Below are 8,539 nucleotides of genomic sequence, written 5' to 3' on the forward strand. Positions count from 1 at the left end.
GCGCCGGGGTGGGGAAGGAGCGCAGCGCGCGGTTACTGCGCTGTCACTGAGGTCGCCGCGCCCTGCCAGAGGTGTCCTGCGGAGACGACCGAGGCCGGGAGGGGACTTCGGGGCATCCTCCCAGCGAAAGTTGAGCCCTTGCTGCCTTTCATCCATCCAGCCTGTTGCTCTCTGGGAAGCTCACTGGACAGTGGTACACTGGGCGCTGACCGCTAGTGGCTCGCTGTCACCGTAGCGCTGGAGGGTGTGCCCACTTGGTGCGCACCTACATCCTGCAGACTAGCCAGTGGAGGCTGGAGGATGGTGGATGACCTCCCGAGCACACGACCAAGCAGCGGGACTGGGGCCCTGGTCTTGCTGCCTTTCTGTGGCCGTGCCTTCCTTCCTAGACCCCGAGCGCTGGCAGGGCGGCCTTTCCTATCTAGTGGACTGTGCGACTTGAAGGCCTTCCATTCTGTCGGTGCTCAATAAAGGCGCTCCCTAAATATTAGCATGATGAATAGATGGTGCTGATACCATTATGATACCAGATTCCGTTTATCTCTGTATGAGATAAGTAATTTGCTAAAGAGGTAAATCACCGAGTGGATACGGTGAATCTGTTGGCAGATACCTTATTTACAAATTGAAACAAGTTTGGTCATCACATGAGAAGCAAGAATCCCGAAACTATCGTTTTGGCTAAGGAAATTGATACAATTTGTTACTGCTCACATTGTTATTAAAAAACTACAAAGTTATAAGACTGGTGCTTTGATATTTTAAATCTCTAGACTACACTTCAGTAGAAATTTGAGAGTAGAAATGCTAGTAGTGGGGGATATTAATGAAGTTGACTGTTACTGTTGGCTGACTCTAGGTAGTCCTAATAAGGTGGCTGGGATCCACCCATCTTAGATATTTTTAGGCATGTAGGCATATTTTTCTGTTAACATATTTGCATGTTTTAATCCTTTAAAATACACATTTGATTCTATTATATAGTTAAGAGAAAGGCATAGATGTCTGAATGTTTGTGGAGGATTATTTATTATTCAGTAATAAATTTTGCATTATCCAAGATTAGTATTGTCATAGATAAATGAATTAACTTTTTGGTCTGAAACAGACTGTCACAGAAACCTTTTATAAAAGTCGTTAACAAAACGCCTAGGTTTGAATTTTACTTATACATTGTCCACCTTTTATCCAGAGGTAATATATATTGGAAGTTATGAAGAACATGTAGAAGTGAAAAGGCTGTTTTATAGTTCTCTTTGTTCCTTTCTTACACAGTCTTCCATATTTTAACTTTTATAAATTATTTGATAAGCTGATTTTATATTGCTCCTTTATTGATGAAGCAATCCAAATTCAACTCAAAAATTCATTTAACTTCCCCAATTTAAGAAAGATGGGTCTGGTGTATACCTAGTTTGATTTGTGGCCAGCAAATTGGACTAAAGACAGGAAGTCCTGACCCCTTTTACTTTGTTTTGCTTCTCTAAATTACTCAGTAGTGATTGAGTCTGTTCACTTTTTGGGAAGATGGGTGACACTGTTTTTGCAATATAGCCAGTGCTGGGAACATGCTCTCTCCACTGAGCAGAATGGTACTCCGAGGCACTAACAGCTGTGGACTTGAGAGCATTTGTGCTCATTTAATGTCTGTCTGTTGCCTCTGCTCCCAGGGGAGGTGTTCACATCTGAGTTCTGAACACCCAGTGTCTGCTTTTCTTGCTCTTTTGTTTTTTCTTGCCAGACACTGCCTCTCTTGCCTGGGAAAAGAACATCCTTCATCTGCCAACTTAGTTCTCATCATGAAATTGCTTAGCACTTTTGGTATATAATTATATAATTACATATTAATGTTATCTTCTAAGTTGTAGAATTCTGGGAGGGAAGAGGCAGGTATAACTTCCCTCTGCTGCCTCAGCTTGTGCCTCTGCCCTCAACTCGGATGGCATTCATGATGTTACAGCTCCACCATGAGACTGGAGGGACATGGTTTCTCAGATACCATTCATCCCTCAAGACCTGCCACTGCCCATCCTTCATTCCCGCTTCTATATCCAAATATCTAGACTGTAATCTTACAAACAGTTGATTGTTACACGGTAATTTTTGATTACTCCATGTTAAATCTGTTAGTATAGCAGCATCATTTATTGTCTGCCATGAAGTAAGCACTTCATAATGTTAACAACAAACTGCTAGGCTCTGTTGAACAGTTTGAATTACAATTCATTTAATCCTACCTACTTGATAAGGAAGGAGAAATTAAAGAAGAATCACCAAGCTTGTTAAGATTATATGGTAGGTGGCAGAACTGATGGGGACTTTCCCTTGTTTTAATCCCTGTACCATATTGCTCATACCTATAAGCTGACTATAGTGACTTATTATTTTTTAATATTAAGCCTATGTAAGTAGACTTCTGAAATACTATTTATAGCTCATCTCTATCAGTTCAGATGTTTTAGGTAAGGGTATATAATGTTTGGATGAATTGGAATTGAGACTTGGAAAATTGTGAAGATAGGTCGAAGTGGGAGATAAGAGTTAGGAAGCAGATATGCAGGAAATTCGGATCTAGATGTGGAAGTAAGGGAAGTAGGATCAATTACACTTTCTCATCAAGGTACACATGCCTCCCTCTAAGACCTGTTTTTCTTTCCCTTCTAGGTTGTGTTTTCCCTTTATTTGGATTTTATTTATATAAGATTGTGTCAAGGACTTTTAGGTCTTTTAGTCATCACGTGACTAAACACTTTCAAAATCACCTGCCTTCTGGAGTTATTGCAATTCTGTTCTTCAATTACATTTACTAAAGTATGTAACAATTTTGGGCAGTGGAATCATTTTCCTTCTTAGAATTTCATGCTAGTGTTGCTTTTTTCATTTGACTCATCAACAGGCTCCACAAATAATCTCCCTTGGCTGTGGATGAGTTCCTGTCATTGCCACAACATACCCAGAAACATGTTTTTATTGTGTTGTCACAGCCAGAATGAAAAATGGTTCTCTTTCATATTACTTATTTTAATTTGTGTTGCTAAAAGATGCTCTTTATTCATTTATTTAGGCCATCAGATGGTTAATTTCCCTTATTATTTTCTCAGCTAAAAGAATACATTTAGTGAACCCTTACCTGTATATGGCCAATGTTGTGTATATTTTACTTCTCATTTGGAAAATGTAGACATTTGCTTGTGGAGGAAACAATGTTCCTTAAAAGTTGCTAGAAAACAGCTCTATGGTTAACTTTGTCTCCCTCCCTGTTAGACATGCTTGTCTTTTTATTAAAGCTAGAAGCAGAGATAATAATAGCTAAATTTAAACTTAAGTTTTTGGTATTAATGAATCAGTTGATTCAAATTGTAGTAGAGTAAATGTTTTTATGTATTTGAAAATATTAGAATCCTTCCATGCTGGGCGCAGTAGTGCATGCCTATAATCCCAGCGGCTTAGGAGGCTGAGGCAGGAGGATAGCAAGTTCAAAGCCAGCCTCAGCAACTTAGTGAGGTGCTTAGCAACTCAGTGAAACCCCATCACTAAATAAAATATAAAAAATGGGCTAGGGATGTGGCTCAGTGGTTAAGTGCCCCTGAGTTCAATCCCTGGTTTAAAAAAAAAAAAAAATCCTTTTATGGCAAAGGAGTTGTATCACTCAGGTTTTTAATTAACTTGATTTCAAGTTCATTTCTTAAGAGCATCACCTATTATTTGTTTATCATAGATGCTGTCTTATAGTTGTTATTATTTTGCTCTCCCCACCACCCCCACCCCTACTTTCAAACCCAGGGCCTGAAAAGCATGCTAGACAAGCACCTTATGACCGAGCTACACTCTCAGTTCCTATTTTATGTTTTTTTTAAGCAAAATTTGCCAGATGTGGTGGCACATGCCTGTAATCCCAGTGGCTCAGAAGGCTGAGGAGGAGGATCACAGGTTTGAAGCCAGCTTCAACAATTTAGCCAGGCTGTAAGCAACCCAGTGAGATCCTGTCTCAAAATAAAAAGGGATGGGGATATGGCTTGGTGGTTAAGCGCCCCTGGGTTCAGTCCCTGATATATATATGACCAGCAACAATGCATATGACTATCATGGCTCAATAAATGATGGCAGTAGATTCTCTGATTTTACTCCTGCTTGATCTCTCTATTGGTGGCTCTGGGTTAATAATTTTAGCAAGCAAGACTAGAGCTAAATGTGGCTAGTTGAAGATATTTAACCAAAAAAGGTTAAAGAATCTGATAACCACCAATAATTTCCCAAAGTTGATTTGCTAATGTGGACAAGTAGGTCAAGTATCATGCCAATTCCTAGCCTCATTATAACTGGATACTTGTGAGGATTAATTAAGATTGGGGAAAGACCTCTATTATATACCTCCTATTGTAGTCTTAGTGTCAATGAAGAATTGATGAGCTCTTTGTTCCATCAACAATAGTTATTATTAATGGCATGCATGAATCACTTAGTAGGCTAAAGCAAGTTGCAGAATGCAACATCCAAATCTCAGTCTCAGACTCAGCATGACTCTTGGTATATGTCTGTGATGGCTAATATACATGTATTCCACGTCCTGTTCATTCTAGGTCTCAGAAGAAATCCCCTACCTGGGGTAGATGGGTCTCAAGACAGGGAAGAGAGATGGTAGAACCAAGTGATGTTTTCCAAAGGTTTTGCTCAGAAGTCGCACATGTTGTTTTCACTCACATTTTACTGACCAGCAAGTGATATGGCCATGTTGTTCTCTAGACCTACAGTGAGAGGGGTGAATATTTTTACAATATTAAAATTGTGATGATGTGTCTTCTCACATTCTTTTAAAAAAAATTTGGTAAAACCCAAAACATTTATCACTTGGACCATTTTAAGTATCCAGTACATTAGTGCCAACTACATGCAAGATCTCCAGCATTTAATAATCTTACAAAACTGAAACTTCGTACACATTGAGCTTACCTTTTCTTGCTCCCCTCAGTCCCTGACAACTACCATTTTACTTCTTGTTTCTAAGAATTTGACTACTTCAGATACCTCATATAAATGAAAGTATGCAAAATTTGTCTTTCTGTGACTAGCTTGTTTCACTTGGCCTAATGTCCTTAAAGTCCATCCATGCTATGGCATGATAGGATCTTTTTTTTTTAAGAGAGAGAATTTTATTTATTTATTTATTTATTTTTAGTTATTGGCGGACACAACATCTTTGTTTGTATGTGGTGCTGAGGATCAAACCCAGGTCGCACGCGTGCCAGGCAAGCGTGCTACCGCTTGAGCCACATCCCCAGCCCCAATAGGATCCCTTTTTAAAGGTGGAGTAATATCCCACTTTATAATCCATTCATACCACATTTTCTTTATCCATTTATCAGTCAGTAGATATTTGAGTTCTCACCATATCTTGGGTATTGTGAATACTGGTGCAAAGGACACAGGTACACAAATATCTCTTTGAGATCCTGTTTTCAATTCTTTTGGATAGGTAGTGTTCTCACATTATTAATTATTTAAAAAATAAAGAACTATTAAGAACTAATGAAAATTTATTCTACCAACAGAAAACATCTTTTCAATTATCAATATTTTGGGGGGTTTCTGTTTAATACATAGTCCATGTCTAAAGACCAAATGAAAATATAGGTAAGGATTTCATTAACTCTTAAACACTTTGTTGACTTTCAGAACAAAAATAGTAAATAAATGTATAACTAGTTAGGATTTCCATGGTATAAGATTAAAATCAGGTCATTAACTTGTACTGAAAGTAAATTTTAAAATCTAAGGATTTTTAATGCATAGATTGTGCTAGAATGTAAGGATTGAGCTTTTCAAAGTGAAATTTGCTGTAGCTTATTAGGCTTCATGTTTAAGCTGATATTTAAGCTTTTGGAAGTCTTCATTCAGGGTTTTATATTAAAAGGAGTAAAAGCTCCAGCTGTGATGGTACACACCTGTAATCCCAGCAGCTGTGGTGGGGGATGCAGTAGGATCACCAGTTTGAGACTCCCCTGAGCAATTAAGTGAGACCCTGCCTCAAAAGTAAAAAGGGCTGGGGATGCTGGTCAGTGGTTGAGTGCCCTGTGGGTTAAAAATAAATAAATAAAATAAAAATAAAAACAAATTCCCTGTTACCAAAAACAAAACAAAACAAAAAAAAAAAAAACAAGAAATTTATTTTGCATGTAGTTGTACATGATGCTTTTTAAAAATATATGTTTTTCCTTTAACATGTTAAAAGTTAACTTACCTGGGAAATAAAAAAAAAATTTTAAATGTTTACTTTATAGTAGTTTTAGATACATAGAAAATGTGGGCTGGGATTGTGGCCTGGTGGTAGAGCACTTGCCTAGCATGTGTGAGGTACTAGGTTCGATTCTTAGCACCACATAACTAAATAAATGTATTTTTGAATGTATTGTGTCCATCTACAACTAAAAATATTTTAAAAGATATATAGAAAATGTTCCCAGGAACTGCACCCTTTCCCCTGTTGCCAACATGTTACATTAGGGTGGTACTTTAATTACAATAAAAGAACAATATTGATGTTATTAACTGAGGTCCATGGTATATTCAGATTTTAATTGTTTTTAAATTAAGGTGAAATTTTACAGCATTAACTATTAAAAATGTACAGTTCAGTGACATGTTGTGCAGAGTTTCAAAACATTTATCACTTCAAAGAAAGCTATCCATTAAACAGTGAGTCTCCATCCCCCACTGAACATGCAGATTACCTTTTCCCTTTAAGCAGAAAAGGGTGCTGGAGTTTTAATTGGGATTGTATTAAATCTATAAGCTCACTTTAGGTAGTATCAATATTAAGTCTTCCAATCCTGAATTAAGTTTTGATGTGTTTTCATTTCCATTTGTGTCAAAATATTTTCTTTTCCATTGTGATTTCTCTTTGATCTGCTGGCTGATTAAGTGTACTTTTTAATTCTCACTTATTTGTTTCTGTTTTCCTCCTGTTGACTTATAGTTTCATTCTATGTGGTCAGAGAAGATAGTTTGTATACTTTCAGTCTTTTAAAATTTGTTGAGGGCTGGGGATGTGGCTCAAGCGGTAGCACGCTCCCTGGCATGCGTGCGGCCTGGGTTCGATCCTCAGCACCACATACAAACAAAGATGTTGTGTCCGCCAATATCTAAAAATAAATAAATAAATAGATATTTTAAAAAAATTGTTGAGGATTGTTTTGTGGCCCAACATGGTCTGTTCTGGAAAATATTTCTTGTGGATCTTCTGCTTAGTTACCTTATATACTATGAGGTTTTTGAAGTTTCTGGATAATTTTGATCTCTCTTTAACTGTGCCAATTTTTGTTCCATATATTTTTGGGGAACTGTTGTTTTTGTGTATATATTTATAAATTGTATCTTTTTCTATCCTTTTGTTTATAATCTACTTGTGGTTTTGAATCTAATGTGAAACTCTTTTTGGACAGCATATAGCTGGGTCATTAAAAAAATACATTTCTGTCAATCTCTGCTTTTTAATTGAGAGTTTAACCTGTTCATTTTTGAAGTAATTACTGATGAAGAAGGACTTCTGCCATCTTATTTGATTTTTATGGCTTATGTTTGTTTTATTTCTGTTTCTCCATTAATGCCTTATGTGCTCAATTGACTTTTTTTTTAATGTAGTGTACTGTTTTAATTCCTTTCTTTCTTTCTTTTTTTTTTTTAATTTGTTAGTGGTTACCCTGAGAAATTTTATTAACCTTTTAAACTTATGATAATCTATTTTGAATCAATATTATTATAGCTTCAATAGTATACAAACTACTCCTATACAGCTTTGTTCATCCCCCCTTACATTGTCACAAATTACATCTTTAGCTGGGGGTGGCAGCACACGCCTCTTCTAATTCCAGCGACTAGGGAGTCTGAGACAGGAAGATTGCAAGTTCAAAGCCAGCTTCAGCAACTTAGTGAGGCCCTAAGCAATTTAATGATACCCTGTCTCAAATTAAAAGGGCTGGGGATGTGGCTCAGTGGTTAAGCTGAGTTCAATCCCTGGTATACACACATACACACACACACACACACACACAGAGAGATTAAATTATATCTTTATACATTGAGATCCTATTAACATGGATGTATAATTATTGTTTTTTAAGTATGACATATGCCTTTTATAAAGAAGTAAAAAGGAGTTAAAAGCTAAAAATACAATAATTCTGGCTTTTATATTTACATTGTTACCCATCCCAGTTCTGTATTTCTTAATCAGGCTGTGAATTATTATCTAGTATCATTTCATTTAAAAAAATTTTATGTAGTTGTAGATGGACACAATGCCTTTATTTTGTTTATTTTTATGTGGTGCTGAGGATTAAACCCAGTTCCTCAGGCATGCTAGGCAAGCGCTCTGCCGCTGAGCTACAGTCACAGCCCTTGGCATCATTTCATTTTTACCTGAAGAACTCCCTTTATCTCTTGTAAGGCAGCTATGCTAGCAATGAATTTTTGTTTTACTGGAAATGGCTTTAATTTCTTTCTTTCTTTGTTTTTTTTTTTTTTTTTTTTTTTTTTTTTTTTT

At 36.8% G+C, this 8,539-nt stretch overlaps 1 protein-coding gene across 8 annotated transcripts in view; it reads left to right on the plus strand.

Moving 5' to 3' along the window:
* Znf367 (zinc finger protein 367) overlaps window positions 1–8,539 on the plus strand; it is a 60,833-nt gene that overhangs the window by 36,795 nt on the left and 15,499 nt on the right. The window contains exon 1 of one of the 8 annotated variants that reach the window (XM_015503987.2): window positions 3,597–4,759. The exons of the other annotated variants lie outside the window; for them this stretch is intronic. Within the exon in view, the coding sequence (XP_015359473.2) occupies window positions 4,724–4,759 (36 nt within the window). The 5' untranslated portion in view covers window positions 3,597–4,723. Of the gene's footprint in view, window positions 1–3,596; window positions 4,760–8,539 lie in introns of those variants that run through there. 8 annotated transcript variants of the gene reach the window in all.

The sequence above is a fragment of the Marmota marmota genome, unplaced genomic scaffold, assembly GCF_001458135.2.
Source record: "Marmota marmota marmota unplaced genomic scaffold, marMar, whole genome shotgun sequence".
In the NCBI taxonomy this organism is placed as follows: domain Eukaryota; kingdom Metazoa; phylum Chordata; class Mammalia; order Rodentia; family Sciuridae; genus Marmota; species Marmota marmota.